General features: G+C 40.3%; 1 protein-coding gene across 4 annotated transcripts; it reads right to left on the bottom strand.

Annotated features, from left to right (window-relative positions):
• Positions 1 to 7: 7 nt before the first annotated feature.
• On the bottom strand, positions 8 to 16256 carry ZDHHC13 (zDHHC palmitoyltransferase 13). Of its 4 annotated transcripts, XM_074543930.1 has the most exons (18): positions 15862 to 15943; positions 15433 to 15447; positions 15214 to 15347; positions 14711 to 14833; positions 14205 to 14282; positions 13617 to 13761; positions 12266 to 12330; positions 11567 to 11729; positions 10594 to 10719; positions 10161 to 10294; positions 9266 to 9369; positions 6765 to 6892; positions 5685 to 5747; positions 5229 to 5322; positions 3775 to 3858; positions 2795 to 2952; positions 1553 to 1650; positions 8 to 1039 (listed from the first exon to the last, which is right to left on the bottom strand). In XM_074543930.1, exons 1-18 carry the CDS (start codon positions 15880 to 15882, stop codon positions 904 to 906), a joined length of 1869 nt encoding a protein of 622 aa, XP_074400031.1. In that variant the 5' UTR covers positions 15883 to 15943; the 3' UTR covers positions 8 to 903. The 4 variants fall into 4 exon arrangements, with proteins under 4 accessions (XP_074400031.1, XP_074400030.1, XP_074400033.1 ...); XM_074543929.1 differs by lacking the exons at positions 15433 to 15447; positions 15862 to 15943 and adding an exon at positions 16114 to 16256; XM_074543931.1 differs by lacking the exon at positions 15433 to 15447 and having other exon boundaries at positions 10 to 1039; positions 15862 to 16039.
• Between the last annotated feature and the right edge of the window lie 1529 nt (positions 16257 to 17785).

Below are 17785 nucleotides of genomic sequence, written 5' to 3' on the forward strand. Positions count from 1 at the left end.
CTACAACGCTTCAGATAAATGGATTTCACCAAAATGAATGAAACCCCTCACAAGAATTGCATTTCACTACAGTACTTACACTCTATTCTAGATGGTATCTGACTTTAATTTCCTGATCTTGAACCCTTTTCCTGCTAGTTTTCATTGTTACCTACTTTGACTTACATTCATATCACACTGTACAGCTGGCCCCTCCTTTCCTTGGGAATGTGGCTGACATCAGCTATTACAGATGCAGTGGGGAACAACTCCCTCTTTTTATGTGCATGGCTCTCTTCCATCATAAACTCACCCATTTTCATACCCTAACAGGGCATATATATGTGAAAAACATAAGGCAAAGAGTCAGGCTCCTTCTCATGGTTTTGTGCCCACCCACTCTGAAATACATCATTGGCCACATATCCCTTGACTCTATTCCAATCTGCAAAAATACATTCACAAGTATGAAAGCTCTGTTTTATTACATGTAAACTCTTCAAATACAAAGACATAATAGAGATTTTCACAGCATAAGCAATAAAATTACAATATAATTGTAATATTAAGTTTTTAAACATGAACTCTCACCTTAATTTTCAAATTTAATTGTCTTTTGTTACCGGAAAAGTAAAGCAAATGTTACCAACATAATTTTGAAATTATGCCCCGAAAACTTACCTTTAAAAATATATATATTTGTGTCATCCACCACATAAAATTTTAAATAGTTTCAGCTCCAACTATATATACACAGACACACAGTGACTGCTCCATCTACAAATCTGCTGTATCTTATGTAAGTTCAATATTTGAAACAATAATAAAAATTAAACAGGCAGCTTCAGAAGAATTTGTAGAAATTAACAAAATATCTTGTTTATTCAGCTTTCAGCTCAGTCGTTTCAGAAATTAAGCAAAGTTTTACACAGAATGAACATTTTTCTCTTTTGCCAGATGAAAAAGTTTATATTGCTTGGTCCAGTCAATTAAGTTGGGTTTGAACATACCAAAGCAACTGCACTGAAAAAAGTCTGCAATATTCTGGAAGCATCCAAGGCTGAAAAAAGAGAAGAACATGCATTCATAAACCCAAGAAACAAAGACTGCAAGCATGAAAAACACCACTTCACCATGAGACAGCACCCAAGATTTTAACCTGTCAAGGCAGACAGCTCAGGAAGAAGAAACAGAAGAGCTCTCAATTAAGCATTATACCTTTGCTGAACTTTTACAACATGTTTTACTTAAACACATAAGAGTAGATTAAGCTGGACTCAAATAATGCCCCACAGTTAGTAAGATCCCATCTGTTAGTATACCTGAGGAAACTGGGAAACCTTGGTACTGATTTCTCTATTAATAGAGCTAAATATTGCAGGAGAAGTCAGAAAGAACTAAGGTGTGAACTACTCCCTTTCTGATCCTACACAACAGACACAGGGACCGATGAACAAATTTTTGGACAGCACTCCCTTATCCCAAAACCAGTGGTTTTGCATTTATGAGGCAGCGAAGCCGATCAGTACTGAAGAGATAACATGTTTCAAACACTCTATTCATTAATACCCACTTGTAGGGAGTCCTCCTGAGTGAAACAGGATGCTTAGAGGATTTTCTCTGTACCAGGAGATTCATTCTTTCATGGGAGGTCAACCCCAGGAACACAATCTGATTGGAAAAAAACCATAAGTAATGGTTACAACACAAACATCACAAACTAAAATCCTAGTGAGCAAAAGATACTACTAAGAAGGGAGTAGGGGGAAGAGCCTGGATGTATCTAACAAATAAGTAACCACTGCTGCAACCGATGACTGCAAAGTATGTCTTGAAATGTCACTGGGGCTAAAAGGACCTGGCCAGAACCAGCTCCAGAGAAGGCAAGCCCAATTGGGATGTCTGTGAAGATGTGATCTACCACAGTTAAGCACCAATCTCCTCAGATTTTTGTCTACATTCTACCACACAAAATGGCAGAAAAAGACACCTTGATCCACAATGACACTAAATGCCACAAAGCAGTACATTCTCAAATCACTGTGTATGAAACACAGCAGTTAAACTGTGTTAAGTAGTTAATCCTCCCTATCTTTTTCCAGCATGATATCCCACTGTTTTGGACACTGCAAAAATCTAGCAGTACACATCTAAGATTGTGGAGCTCTTTGTTTTTTGGGATTTTTTACTGAACAAGATGTAAAACAAGCCCTTGGCTCAGTGTGCTTAGCACATATTTCAAAGACACCTGTTTCCTAAGAGCTGCTAAACAAGCTTTCACAGATGTTTTAAGACAGCTCTTCTCAATTTTGTTTGCATAGCCAAGCTTTTCTCTGATAAAAACAAACAAGAAATTTGACAGTCCTCAAGATAAAATCCAGGTCATATATTTTTACAGTAGCAGTGGGATTTAATACAGTCTAATGACACATGGCTGAGCTCTGACACAGAATTTTCAACTCCGGAATAATTGTGTTACTGAGATTTCGTGCAGTTTTGGGGGCATTAATACCAGTTCTATTAGTCAAATAAATTTCTTGTCTTTAAATACAACTTTTTATAGGCTTGGAATTTTGAGCAGTAAACCCAGAGCTCAGTTATCAGAATGATTTGCAGACTGTGATTCTACTTCCAACAGAGAAATGCTGAGTGCACAAGCTGAACCTGTGAAACCTGAAGCTCCACCTTGAGATTTAAGAGAAGCACCTTGCTGTGACATTTATCAGGGAGAGCAGGCACAGAGTTTTTATAGGAGCAAACCATCCAGGGAAGAGCTTTAATTTGACAAGAAGCACAAACTGAAGGAAAATATTACCTGATAAAGCTGAACAGTGAGCCACAGAGAGGCCCACAGGGTGTGGAAACAAGCGACTGAGGAGATGTAGGAAACCCAGGGAGAGCAGGACACTGTCTGGGTGAAGTACGTCCACGCTCCATCTTGATGGAAATTTGCTGCACAGTGCTTGGACCAATCTGACAACACACACAACCAGTCAATTGTAGTTTTAAGCCCTTAAGAGCTGAGGGAAGATTATTTGCATGAAATTAATATTACATAGCAACATCCTCTAGAAATACCAGGTTTCATCTATCCCGTTGCCACCTAAAAAGCACCCACACAGATGTGTGAGTGCTTGCTATTCTGGCTGCATAATCTTTACACTCTGTGCTCATGATCCACAGAAAAACATCCTTGTTTTTAAAGGCTGGTGCTATGGCAATTCATCCTCAGCAACTAAATTATGAGGGTTTTCCTCTCCTTTCCAATAAAATTCTTAATTTTACAAAGCAACAGTCCAGATTCATTAACAAACTAATATACTTTTTTCTCTTCAAAATTAAACTACTTTAAAACCAAAAAGAAATGTCTGCATTTCGTATGGATATTTCCAAATTAAAAAGAAAAAATAATCACTCCAGCTTTTGCAACAATGTATTTACAAACTTATTTTCTGTTACAGCAAAGGGGATCCAGATTCGAACCTGTCACCTGACCTTCTGCCACATGTTCCTCTCTAACTAATTTCCTCTCCAACAAAAATGCTTCCTGCTATTTCATTTTCCATTGGGTACCCCACTACAGCAGCATCTTTGTTCCTGCTCAACACAAATGGAATCAGGTATTTGACCAAAGACTCAGATAGGATGCATTTTCACTTGAGCTACAGTAACATCACTGCTGAAATAAGGTATTGCTCGTGCAGGTTGTACTTGCTGGAAAGGAAATGCTGAAAAATAAAGATCACACAGAGACGAATTTGAAAGCTAAATAAAACTAAACTCATGGATACATACACTGAAGAGTTCCATAAAGCAGCCAGACACCAGTCATTGTCAGGAAAAACAGGAACAACAGGTAGTAATAATGGTTCCCAATGCCTGAAATAGAGAGGAAACAAATTAAAGCTGGACATTTTAAAATTCAGCAGTACTTGCATTTCTACTAAAGTTATCAGGAATAAAAAGAGTCAAAACCATTTCTTATTTTAACCTCTGCCATCCACAAGAGAGCTTGGCAAGGCTGATCTCTCTCTCAACTTTGTCCTGTAAGCCATCCAATTTATATAATAGAATTAGTTGTGATAAAGTCAACCAGGATTTGTCTCTCCTTCAGAGCATGCCTTCAGCTGTTTTAGTCTGGTGAGCCCTAATTAAGCAACCACAACTCCCTCCCATGCACAATAAAATTGCCTCATATACTGAGAAGTCTAAGCTATTAAATTTGCTGGACGTTGTATGCTTCAGAATTGAAAACATACATGACAAAAAAGCCCTAGACCTCTGTCAGAACAACTGTTACATGAAGATATTATTTTTAATTACAGTGATATTGCTCAAAGCTTTGAGACAACACATCAGAAGGATGCCTCAGCACCTCATAAATAGCAAACATCGCAAAAATAGCATTTAACACTAGGAAAAAGGCTGTTGGCAAAAAAAAAGTGAAAAATGTATTGTTAGAAATGTGAAGCTCTCACCTTCCTATCTTGAGCATCACCAGAAATAAGGCAGAAGGGAAGAGAGAGGGTGAGAGGGAAGAACACAAGAAGATGGAAATGCCCTGCAGGGCCATCTCAGTGGTACAGCTGCCCCACTCAGAACTGTCCCCGACAGTGACCAGGGGCAGTGGAAGTTCAGGAGGACACACGAGTCCAGCCACTTCCTGCAGCTCATTCTCCTCACCCACAGCTACTGCATTAAAATGTCAGACTGTGCACACTTGTCTGGTTCTTTCGGTATCTACTCCTGGACAGATTGTCCAAAAGAGTTTGTCTAAACCCTTTCTGAACCTGCTGACATTGCCTGTGTCTGCAAACCCTTACAGCAGCAAGCTCCAAAATTTCCCTGCCTGCCATGTAGAGACATTTTTCCTCTACCAATCCTAAATCTCTAGTTCTACTACAACATGCTTGGCTAATAATTCTGCATTCACTTTAGCCACCATCTTAATAATTTTTTTCTTTCCTTTTTTAAAGTCTCAATCATATCTCCTGTTCCTTCTCTCTCCAAAGAAAGAGTTGCAGATTGCATGATGTGTGTTCTTAGGGTGACCACTCTAACAACCCCTAAATAATCTTATTTGCTTTTCTCTCTTCCATCTGCTTTCACTCTGCCACCTATCAGAGTCCTTCAGCATCAACAGGATAGTCTTGTGTCATGTGTGCTCTCTCTTTAAGGGGATAAATGTTATCTCTGCAACTTTTAAAATACGGGGCATTTTCAAATTTGATAAAGCAACACACTCTCACCTACACACTGTCCAGTCCACAGAGAATGCTGATCATATCTGGCTACACATGCTTGGCAAGCAAGGCAATGCACAGATCTCAAAGGCTTCCTTACCTAGAGGAGGATGAAGGGAAAGAACACACTCACAGCAGAAGCATCTACTTTGCTCAAAATTTAAGGCATCATCTTAGTTACCACCACATTTTGCATAATTACTGTGTCATAGACCTCACAACACAGAACATGGATGAGAACCACACACCTTAATTAAAAAGAAAAAATAGTGGATTTTTAAAAATTAAGATTAGAGTCCAAGTATTTCAATGCATCTCTTATCACCATAAAAGAAATCTAAACAATATATAACAAACTACTTGTGTAACACTTTAATGACAAGCAGTGAGGAAAAAGGATGTTTATGGCAGTATTGAGTAAAAGGCAAGTTCACAAAAAATAAGTACAAAAGCCCTACTTACAAGACATGATGTGCAAAGTGTTCTGAAGTCCAAGCACCCAGTTTCTGCAAGAGCTATAATGTTCTGAAAGAGAAAGATTCTGTGCTTGCACTTGGATAACTTTTCCATAGGTGCTATGAACATTTCTACACTAAGACTTCTGCAGTTTGTAAGTATTTTAAGTGCCAAGCATGAACAGGAGTAAGAACTCACTATTTAAAGAGGTGCACAAGAAAAAACAAACCAGTAAAGACTAATGCAGCTTCACCCACAGAAGATGACTCAGAAAAGCATTTCTGTGTGGTCAAAATTAATAAATGATGTGAATTAAATACTCCTTAAAATGAGATGGCACCCCTCATACAGTCAGCCAGACTTCAGGGAGATGAAGCCTGCTCCTTTACAAGGACAGAACATTCATGAGTCCTGTGGCAATATGTTAAAACTGCAATTTATTCTCCCTGGCAATTGGAAGAAATACAACCTCAATGAGAGCCATGAGATCACAAAGAAAATGCTCTCCTCAACCCATAGGCTGGAGAGAGCAAACACTAAATTCTCTACTGACTGGCCGCCCATAACTTCTTTTGGCTGCTATAAAACAGTTAGGAAATAGCATGTGAGTTGCACGATGTTCAACCACAAAAAACATTACACACATCCTCAGAGCACATGATAGAATTTAAATAATTACTAGCACATGATATATAGGAAAGCACTGTGACTCTTTCTTTCTAACCATAGACAACTGCAACAGAGCCATGCAAAACTTACATTTTTTATAAGTGAAGTTCTATGTGAATTTATATCACAGATAACACCAGTGGGTCTGTACAATCTTTGGCCAAAGCTCATATTTCAATGAGAAGACAGAGGCAAGCAAACTTTAGCAGGACAAGGCAGACAAGGAAACAAGCAGTAGAAGGAGAAATTCTCCAAGATATGTGCTGCTAAACAACATTGCTAAAACCTCTTTAAGGAAGAATATTTCACTGCTTTCCAGTTTACCAAAGCTGCACATGATGACAAGCAACCACCAGAAGTGGCTGATACGTGTTGCACCGCACCAGCCCTTCCATTTGTTTTTACAAAACCACCTACCTCTTTTCTCTCTTCTTCTGAAGTCTTTATATATCCAGGATCAGTACTCCAGGTTTTATAGAAATAATAGAGAAGACCCATCAAGCTGAACACAACAGTGATTTTAAGAATTACATTTGTGTGTGTGGTATGTGATAGTCAGGTTAAGGACGATATTCTTACAACTCATAACACCACTCTTTGTGAAACAAGCAAAATATTCTAAAATTGGTTAATACTATTTAGTTAATACAAGCAAGACACAAGAAGGAAAAAAAATACTTTCACTTTTACAGTGGGATCCTCTCTGTCCTTCCAAGGCCATCTTATCAGATAAATGGAATATTCTGTCCAGTTTGAGTGCTGAAGACTTTTACAGCTGTACAAACCTGCATCACAACATGGCTCCACGTCATCCTCCTTAGAAGTCCTCCAGACTTCTGCTTTTGAATATTTCAGAGGTATGAAACAAATTTGATTTCTTTTTTCCCCTCTGGAGCTTTTGTACTTTATTTACACAATATCAGTCAGACACGCAGAGCTATAAAGCTTCTGGCAGCTGTGAGATTAGTTTGGCTGCTGGACCACCCCTAACTCAGGCTCTTACTCAGTCTTACCTTGTCCCATTCATTTCAGCCAAAAGCAACTAAACATACTCATTCAGAAAAATGTAACTGAAAGTCATCCTGAAACTATTTTTGTCACACAAAAAAAGCCCAAGCACACACTGCAAAACACTTCTGAAGGTAATGGGACATTAGGAACACCACTTTTACACTAAGAACTAAAACCATCTGTGTATCAGATGACTGGGGGAGAAAAACACGTCAAGATTAACTGTCTCCACACAGCAACAAGGCATATAGAGTGAGACTAGTTTAATACAACTTAAAGTCATGCATCAACCTTCAGAGCCCAGGCTGCTAAAGAACCATCCTGCTGCTACCAAGGACCAGACAGAGAGCTCAAGTCTGGATGGCATCTCCAGTGACTCCTCAGTCACTTCATGACTCCAGGGAAAATAATTTTGAAAAATCCAGGACGGCAACCCCAAAGTCGCTTTCTCTTATGAACTAACAACACTGCAAACAGTTCTTATTAAAATCAAGGTGACAAATTAGGAAATACTGGCACAAACACCAGCTGTGTTTGTTACAATGCAGTTGCAGGGTGCAATTATAGAAGTCAAAATGATGGTGTATTTCTTGTGGATACTACTGGTCTATTTGCACTGGTATTGGTTTTTGGAGCTCAGAGAAATCTTTAGTTAGAATGGCTGGATTTTCATTCAGTCCAAAGGAAGTCTGACAGACAGATACAGATAATTAAAATCCTGAAAACTTTTAAAACACTGTGACCAGCTCCAGGAGGAAAACACACTCATGAGAACAAGGGTTGGACAGTGAAATGGAAACCTATCCACTGGCCCATCTCACCAGGCTATGGTTAGTACTTCCAGAACACTGCTACGCTCACTGTCTTCAGCAGCATTCAACTCAAATCCCTACAAGTGGAATTGTTTTTCCTTTTCACTTATGTTGCACCAATAAAACAAACCTTAAACCTTCACAACAACTGAATAACACCATTTGCATTTATACAAGCACGTGTGTGAATCCCCAGCAGGAATACACTTGATCAGTCCATCAAAGTTAATCCTGATAATTCCATTAAGGACCTCTTAATTGGGAACAGTACAAGAGAAAATGTAATTGAAAGACTGAATTAAAAATTAATTAAAACTGTGTAGCAATACATTGTAGCTGCTTTAGTACAAAATTATTTGCAGTTCTAAGAATCTTCCTAAAGGCTTTTTCACACAACTTAATCAATGAACAGATGCCCACTGTTTAACAAAGAACAGGGCACTGGAAAGAGAGCACAAACTACTAAAATGCTTTTGTACTCATCACTGAGAAGCCTCTTCAAAGCAAGTAAATGTCAGATAGAAATTAATTCACTGTATACTAAAGATTCAATGTAACCTGTGAATAAAGACAGGAGACTGGACAGTCTACTTTGCAGGAACACAAAGGAATTTCTTCTTTTTTTAGGGAGGTGGTGGTAGAGGATGTTGTTTTTAAAGGCAGGAGCATGAATACCACCAACTGTCAAATTGCTTATCATTTCAGAAAGAAGAGATGCTTTCAGCATTATTATTAAGATGCGTTACCCAGTTACAGCACATGACAAAATACATCACTGTACCACAGTTTCAGTGAGGAAGATTAAAGAGTGATGTGTAGATGCTAACAGAAGCCATTAGTTACATAACACCTTCATTCTGATATTCCAGAAATAGGTCAGGTTGTAAGGAAGACAAATCTATAGACAAAAGAAGGTACAGAATTTTAGTCTTTGTTTAGTTTAAAGTCACTTGGCCCCTTCCCAATGGGATTAAACCAATCTTACCAGAGATGAACAGTCACATGGAATTATCTGGAACTTCTCATCACAGTTTGCATAACAGGTTTAGATTTACAAGAAACTCCAAGCGAATTGCATTTCCTGAGTAGAAAGGATATCAGGCAGGAACCAGAAAAACCAGGTCATGGACATCCAAAAAACTGAACTTAGCAGAAATGCTGTGGGAAGGCATCTTAGGTTCTTGAGGCCCACAAGTTGCCTGAAAGAACATTAAAAGAAATAAATATTTTTCAAAATATATTTGAAACATAGAATATACATAGATATAGAAAATACATAGAATATAACTAATCTGGTTTGTAACTGCAAAAACTTCAAGCACAGGGTTTATTTCAAGTTGCCCAAAGCAATCAAGAACTGTCACTCAAAAGCATTCTTTATCCATACATATAGGGGGTTAACAATGCAAAAATAAAACTGAAGAGTGCTCTGCTCCAGCACAGTATTATATACTGGAGAAGTGCAGTAGGACTGGTTGAAAATACCACCTCTGTCTATTTGCACACAGATAGCATTGCCATATCAGTGACCACTGACCTTGGCAGGAAAGGTGAGAAACAGCTCAGGATAACACTGGGAGGTTTGGGGAGCAGGAGAGGGGATGGCTCCTGAAAACTCATTTTGTGACAGACCACAGCAGGAAAAAGTTGTGATAAAGGACATTTCTGAGCAGATATCTCAATGTCTACCCGACAGAGACCATCAGCAATACTCTGACAACAAAATTCACTAACAGACTGCATTTGGGTTTTTTTTCCAAATCCTTCAGTGACAAGAAACTATTATTGTGTGCACCAAAATGCATCTGATTATTATGGTCATTCATTCTAAAAAGTACATGCATTTAAATTCTCCACACATTGTAAAACCATTTCTCAGGCACTATCTTTTTTGTTAACTGAAACTAAACCTTGAAAAGAATTAGGCATCAGATGCTTTTAAAGTGTCTTTGCCAAGTAAGTACATAAACGGAGAGAAAAGGCCACAAACCTCACAAACAGAGACATCACAAATAGCAGGCTGAGAAGCAAACCTCCTTTTAAAAGCCAAGAATCAGAACTTAGGTCCATGACGTATCCAATGGCCCACATGAACATCAAGGAAGATGCTAACATCAGGAAGAGCTGTTAAAATTATTATTGTTAAAATATGACAAAGTACTCAAGCAGGTCTTACTTAAAAGTATTCAGTTCATGTAATGACAAATGCTGAAAGACTCACAGTAAGATAGGACAAGATGACATCAATACTACAAAAGCAGGGGTGAGGTATGACAAAACTCTCATGCAAACCACTCCAATGTGCTTTTAAAGAATTCTATTTTGTGCACCCAATTTCAGAAATTACTCTCGTTAATTTGGATGTCACTCTAAATACAGCATGCTCTGGTTTTATTTCTATTAGTTATTACTCAGGAAATTACCTCATATTTCTCTACTACTTTCAGCAACCTGTTATTTCTCCTGTTCCTCATTTTTTCTTCCTCTTGTAGCATGTAAATCATGAAGGGATTCTGACTTTGGTAAGCAACGTCAAGCGGCCTCTCTCCCTTGAACAACAAATAGGGTTATTTATTTATTACTTTACACATAAGCACTCTTTTAACAAAGGCAAGAAATTAACATAGTTAAAAAAAACCTAACTGGGCAGTTACTTCCCAGCCCCACCTCCCCCCACACTATTTTTTTTAAGTTAAAGGTAAGCTAAATTCAGAGCGCTAGCATGCTTAAATCAGAGCTTCATAGCTCTGAAAACTGATACTTGTAGCTGTTTATCTGTTGGACTGTTTCCAATAACATCTATCCTAGTCATGGGAATCTATCCTTTCAACATTTATGCTATCAGTTCCCACAAATATTAAGTTGAAGGCTTTCAAATGTGATAACCTTTTGAATGTACAAACAGGCATTGCCAAACATCAGCTTTCACAGGAGGACATTCACTTAATTTGAAGTCTTTACAAGTCTGACTAGACAGTAAGAAATGCATTTTTTAAAATCTGCCCAAGTCCTCACGACAATGTCTTTAAGTAGAAAACAGCCAAATGAAGAAATGAAACAGAAATTAAACAAGGTCCTGAGAAAAATCAAACTAATTAAACACCCCCATAAAATGAAACAAAAAAGGGCGAGGGAGCAGAATCAAGTCAAAGGACACAATTACTGTTTAGTGAACACAAGGCGTGGCTGTTCATTACACAAAAGTTGCAAAGAACCTCTGCATTCATACTTGGAGCCACACCTCTAGTCAAGTCTTTTGGGAAAGACTACGAATACCTGCTCTTAGCCAAACCCCACTGCAATTTACATCCAACATGGAGAAGACTGAGATTTTTCTTTACATTCATTTTATACATTCATGCTACATGGGATAAAATATCACAGAGGAAATCCTACCTTAACATTTTTTATGTCCAGGCTGGCACCAGCTTCCAGCAACAGATCCACTGCACTAGTATTTCCTGAGGCTATTGCCCAATGCAGTGCAGTATTCTTTTGAACATTGTCTACAGCATTGAGAGAGGGGTTAAACTTTAAGAGAAACTTCATGGGTTCTGGTCTAGATGAAAATAAATTATCAGAGTTAACAAACAGAAGATAATCTAGATTGGAAATGAAACTTTTGAACATATAATGCCTTCTCACAACCAGCTCATCAATGGTAAATCCATGTTTAGAATTCCCCACCTGCCCTGGAAGTAAGGTAACATCATTTCTCCAGATGATGTTACCTCACCATTTTAACAAATATGAGGTACAGAACATCAGTTATATCTTCTACAACACCATAGCTTCTATCTCCCCATTTTATTAGTTCTAAATGTATTTCACTGCATCCACACCCATTTGTTTTAATTTTGCAGAAAATACAATAAGGCTGCAGACAATTTAGCCATAAGCCTAAAATTATTTAAGAAACTCCTTTCACTTTCTTTGCTATATCCAATAAGCATTCCCAACGCTGAATCTCTGAAACACCTCATATTTTTGTACAAATGGAAGAGAAAGGAACGTCAGTTAAAAAAGCAAGGAAAAATTCACCTCACTGCTTCTTGACTACAGTACAATACTTTTCTTCAGTTACTCTCTACTTACCCAAAGGCTTTTTGTGCTGTTAACATTAAAGGTGTTTGTCCATTGAAGTCTGTTGTGTCTACGTTCTAAGAAGAAAAACATAACAAGCAAGTGATTACCAGGGATCTCAGGAAACAGTGGAATTTGGGGCTATATAACTGACTTAGCTTCACTAATGAACAGAAAAAAGGCAAATCAAATCATATCAGCCAAGAAGCCAACACTCATTTAAAACTTTTTCCTCCTTCTCTAAGTCTTGCATGTCATTCTTTACAGAATATTCTGAGTTCCTATTTTAAGGAAATTTTTAAGGGAGAGACTCCACTAAGGATATTTTTAAGTGAATCATGTCAATTGTATTTCTTGTCCTCCTTGCAAAGAAATACACTATCAATAAGAAGGACCTTATAAAGCAATGCTAACCAAGTTCCTTGTGTAAATAGAAGCACATAAAAGATGTAAAGAAAATACATAAAACAGATTTATTAAAACAAAGGAGGACTACATATCTCAAGACATAGGTAAACATCTAGCCTAAATTTTCTTCCTTCTTCACAACAAAGGTTTCCTTGCTTTCTCCCTCCATCCATCATTATATTAGGACAGACTTACTTAAAAGAATTATTCACATGGATATTTTCAGTAGAAGAGAGGTGGGCCAACAACTTTATTAAGCCTGTGATATACACCACTGCACCTACGTTCCTGAAGTCAGTCACTCTCCCTAAAGAGAACTTCATGAGAAAGAAAATAAACTGAGCAAACTTTTAAATTCTAACACTAGATTGTTCCTCAAAATCACTCTAGGTCATATAAGAACTCTCGTCATTTTTATTAGCATGTTGTTACACTTGCCATCAATTCCACTCATTTCACCTATAAGCTAAGAGACATCAACTACCATGGATACAACACAGAAATTTCTAATGAAAATTCAGACCTAGTCTGATCATTTTTTCTGCATTCTTCAATTTATGGAAAACTGCATAAATTATTAGTTACAAAGTTGTAATCAATTCATAAATACTGCATAATGTCTATACATCATATACTGCTTTTTGTTCCCACGTTTAAAAGCCATTGGTTATTTCATTCACTGCACCACAAATCCACACAACCTTAACAACACTCCTAAACATGCTGAAAGGTAGGTGAATCTGGATGTGGGTAATGACAGGAATAGGGAAGAGCATTAACAAAAATTATACACAAAAATGCTTAAGTTTGTCTGTGCTTCTAGCACATAAAAATAGGTGTAAAAATGACTGTTTCTCATCTAGGGAAAAAAAAACCCAGTTAGTTCTGGAATGCCTCCTATACACAGGCAGGTACTCATAAGCAGAACAGCATATTTGGGGCATCAGCAACATACCTGGCCTTTTGCTATGAGGTAGGCTATGATGGGCATGTGTTGGAACAGCACTGCTAAATGAATGCTACTGAATCCTTCCCCATCAATGAGGCTGGGATCCGCTCCACACTTCAACAATAACACGACCATCGGAAGGTGTCCTTGTCTGCAACAATAAGTGTAAGTGAAACTATAGAGACGATTTCAAACATGGATATTTTAAGGAAAGCATTGCCTTTATAATTCTCACAGGCATCTCACAAAATATTTCAGCTTCTCATGGCTTTATTTAGGAAATCATATTAAATACATACAGCCTAACAAACAAGCCTAGGGCGAAGCATTAATTTAGACTACAGTGGGTATTCTACAGTAACTTCTCCTATGATCAGTCATCCAAGCCTCTGATTCTGGCAAAAGACTGACAGTCCAGAAGAAAGCACTCATCTTCCAGCAGGAGACTTCACACTCAGAGAAGTTTCCCCAGAATAATTATTTCAGGTTATATTTTCTCCAGACAAGCAGTGCTTTGCTCTCTGAATCTCAGAAAGTGCTACCACAGCTTTAAATACTGACAGATTTGCAGTTAGGGGTTGCAAGCAGCACTACCTGGTGGCCCAGTGCAGGGGTGTAGAATTCAGATCTCCACCAAGCTGATCCACTACTGCACCTTTGGAAAGGTAATATCTGTGTAATAACAGCACAATAAGGTCAGGAACAGACACAATAAAATAGAAAAGTCTTACACTAAAGATGACATAACTAAAGGAGTAAATGACTCATAATTAAAAATTCACTGGAGAAGCAAATGGACAAAATTGGTTTACCAAGTAAGTAATGCTGTTTCAAGAAAACGTTGAAGAAAAAATAGTCATTAGCAAGGTACTTCTAAAATCAGCTTTCACCTTTGTTACAGAAACAAACCCAGGAAAATCCAATGATTTCATGTACTAGATGATTTCACATATAAACAAACAGGCTACCTTTACATTTCAGTGATATCTTCACTAAGGTAAGTGCATTAAAATTTGAATTCTACCCTTCTCTTTTCAAAGTGATTATAGGTACCAGTGGCAGAATACACTGTGTTACTGCCACAGGGACTCTCAGCTTACTTTACCAGCTCCTGTCTGTTGTTTATGGCTGCCCAGTGAAGAAGAGTCACATTTTCTTTGTCTGGCTGTCGAACATCATATCCTGCTTCTACCAGTTCCTTGCATCGTTCTAGCATTCCATACCTTAAATGAGAAATAAAAAAAAATAAATTTACTTATATTTTTTTTTAGTATTCTCCAGGCTGGAGACATTTGCACCCTAAAGAAAAAAAATATATCTCAGTAAGCATCACCCAGCAGATACTACTGGAGCAAATTCCACATTGCATTCAATGGAAGCCTTGTAAAAAGAGTGGGGCTATGCCTTGACGAGTAGAATTTTCTACTTAAAGCTGCTTGAAATGTTTTTATTTACAGCAGCAACAGTAAGTTACTGTTCTTCTTCCACTACAGGGAGAAAACGAAACTGAAAACATTTCCTTTGTAAAAATATCCAGCCTGGCTCACATTTGAGGACACTTCCATCTGTTCCAACACTCTGCACACTCAGAACATGTACTTACTGCGTAGCCTTGACAATATCACAGGTGCTGGGGTCTTCAGCAATGGGATATGGGCCTGGAAGACCTTTATCTTCATGGACGCTGTGGCTCCTGTGCACATGAGGTCGATGAGGCCCAAGGCAATGGCTTTGACACTGATTGTTAACAAAGCAATTATTAACCACTGTTACTTATCGGCTGCACACCACACACAGCTCCCCCTTTACCAGAAGCACTCACTGGGCGTGGTAGGTTCTGTTAATACAAACGAAGATGTTAATTCAAAGCACGGTTAAAGCCTCCGGGCAAGAGACCAATCCTTTCATTTGCGGAGGACAGCAAGGATGGGGTTAAGGTGCATTAGGACAAATGACAAGGCGTTCAGCACCCTGCAGAGCTGGTTCCCGACACAGCAGCCTCCCCCACAACAGCGCTACACTCCAGAACAACCTACGGCCTTGGGGAGGGTTTGAAACGCACTTGGCAGCCATAGTGCCATCCGTGCAGCCAGAAACCCAACGAGGGAACAGACAAGGCACACGCAGAGCACGACACGGACGGCTATTGCCCGGGAGCCCCCGCCAGACCCCGGCGGCACGGCGGCCGCCCCGGCCGCGCCCCGCACCCCCGGCTCCCAGCCCCGGCGCTGCCTGGGGATCCCCCGCTCACCGCCGGGCCGCCCCCCGCCATGCCCGCGGCCCCGCAGCTTCCTGCTCCCGCTTCCTGGGCACGGCTGCGGGGCGGGGCCGGGCAAACACGGCCCGGGCAGGGCGGCTCCGAGGCGGGGCCGGGGGAGCGCGGGGAGGCCCCAGGAAGCCTTCCCTGAGGCTGTCCCTGCGGCTGCGGAGCCGCTTGGGCGAGCGGATTGGCGGTTCCCGTGTGCCTGAAATGGTTCCTTCACTTTTACCAAGGCAAACGTACCGAAGAACTGTTTTCGCTCAGGATCCCCCCCGGGTGGCGGACAAGGCGAATTGTCTGCTGGCGAGTTTTTCGGGGCTTGTGCCTCAGCAGGTAGAAGCGATCTCTCGGTGAAGGTTCTGGAGACGTCTGATGAAGTGAGGCTGAGGAATTGGGGGAGCTCAGTCTGGAGAAAGGGAGGCTCAGCGGGGACCTTGGGACTCTCCACAATTCCCTGAAAGGGGTAACGTCACCTCCTTGTTGGCCCGGTTCCCAGAGGAGTTCAAGGCCATTTGGGACCATTTCCACCCCCAGCTGAGCCCCATTATCCCCTCATAATGACCGCCAGGGTGAGAGAGGAGCCGCCATTTTAAGGCAAGCGGTCACATCCCCCCCTCGAAGAAATGGGGATAAACTGGGAAAACACCCAAGCGTGTCAAACACCCACACCTCACCAAGCTTGCCAGGTGAGGTGGGACCCTGGCAGCCCTTGGAGTGATGCCATCTCTTTTTGTCTCAGAAGAAACCCCAGCATGGGATGACCAGAGACGTCCAGCTCTCAAACATCACGGGGCTGTGGGGACACGGGGACCCCCTGCTCCTGGAGGAAATGTGTCATGACCCTTGGACAACTGACAGTCACCACTCACAGGTCATCGGAAAAGGGATAATTATCACTCCCAGCTCAGCCTCCAGACCAGGGCTGAACCACAGAGCTTTCGCCATCCACCCCACAGTGGGGTCCCAGCTGGAAGGATCACAGCTCAGGTCAGGTCTTCAGGGAGAGACTGGGAGAGCCATTCAGGGCACAAGAGCCTCAGCAGCCTTCATAAAAGGGAAGAAAACTGCAAGAGCAGGCACATTAATGAAAAAAAAACCCGCAACAATTATTTCCAAAGCCCTGTTTTGGTAGGTCAGAGCAGTAGGCAAAAGGTAGCATAGGTTTATTAGATGGCAACTAACCATCGGGTAGGAACCTGGGTGCTTTCCTGTGACTGGTTACTGCATTTTCCATCACCATCAATTGTTTTTAAAGCAGAGGAAGCTATTTTGGGGGGTACAATAATCCCAGCACCACAGGAGTGACTGTGGAATCTCAACATCTCCCTTGTGCACTCCACGCACATCACTTAGGATGCTTGTTGCAAAACCAGTTGGTAAAAGGCCAAGACCTGGCTCCCATTACAGGGGAAGAAAGAGTTCAGGGCTCAACCTGAAATGAAATTTTGTCTCTTCTGGTTCTACTCACAGCTTTGGTAAGATAGCAAAGTTTCTGTTCCTGACCCACACAAGCCCTTGGAATGCACACAACTTGTTGTTATCTTGCTGTTATATTTCATATTTCTAGAGTCCCATACTGTCACAACCATATTTCTAAAGTCTGGTACCATCTTGGCGATACTTCTTGGGGGCAGTTCTTCACAGCTCTGCCATCTTCTCCTGCTTGTTGGTGCTTCCTAATCACAGCTCCTTCCAGGTTCTCCCTGCCTGGCCAAGCCCAGCCCCTTTTATCCCAGTTATCTCCACTAGCTACAGCTGCAGCCCAATTAAGGACATCGCAGCTGCAGCCCATCAAAAACAACCAGGGCTTATCAGGGCAAGGCCTGAATACAGATATTCAAACATAATACAGATATTCAAATAAAATACAGATATTTTACTAGGATTCCTACTATACACAGGGACCCTTGTGTCA

This window comes from Zonotrichia albicollis, chromosome 6 (genome assembly GCF_047830755.1).
Source record: "Zonotrichia albicollis isolate bZonAlb1 chromosome 6, bZonAlb1.hap1, whole genome shotgun sequence".
NCBI lineage: Eukaryota > Metazoa > Chordata > Aves > Passeriformes > Passerellidae > Zonotrichia > Zonotrichia albicollis.

Bases quoted from the DNA above. Each gene is read 5' to 3' on its own strand.
- ZDHHC13 (XM_074543930.1), bottom strand. From the start codon at position 15,882: ATGGCGGGGGGCGGCCCGGCG. The intron at 5,323-5,684 runs GTAAGTAGGGCT...ATCCTCCTCTAG, and splicing joins CACTTTGCACATCATGTCTT to GTAAGGAAGCCTTTGAGATC. The intron at 1,040-1,552 runs GTGGGTATTAAT...CTCTTTTTTCAG, and splicing joins CTCAGGAGGACTCCCTACAA to CCTTGGATGCTTCCAGAATA.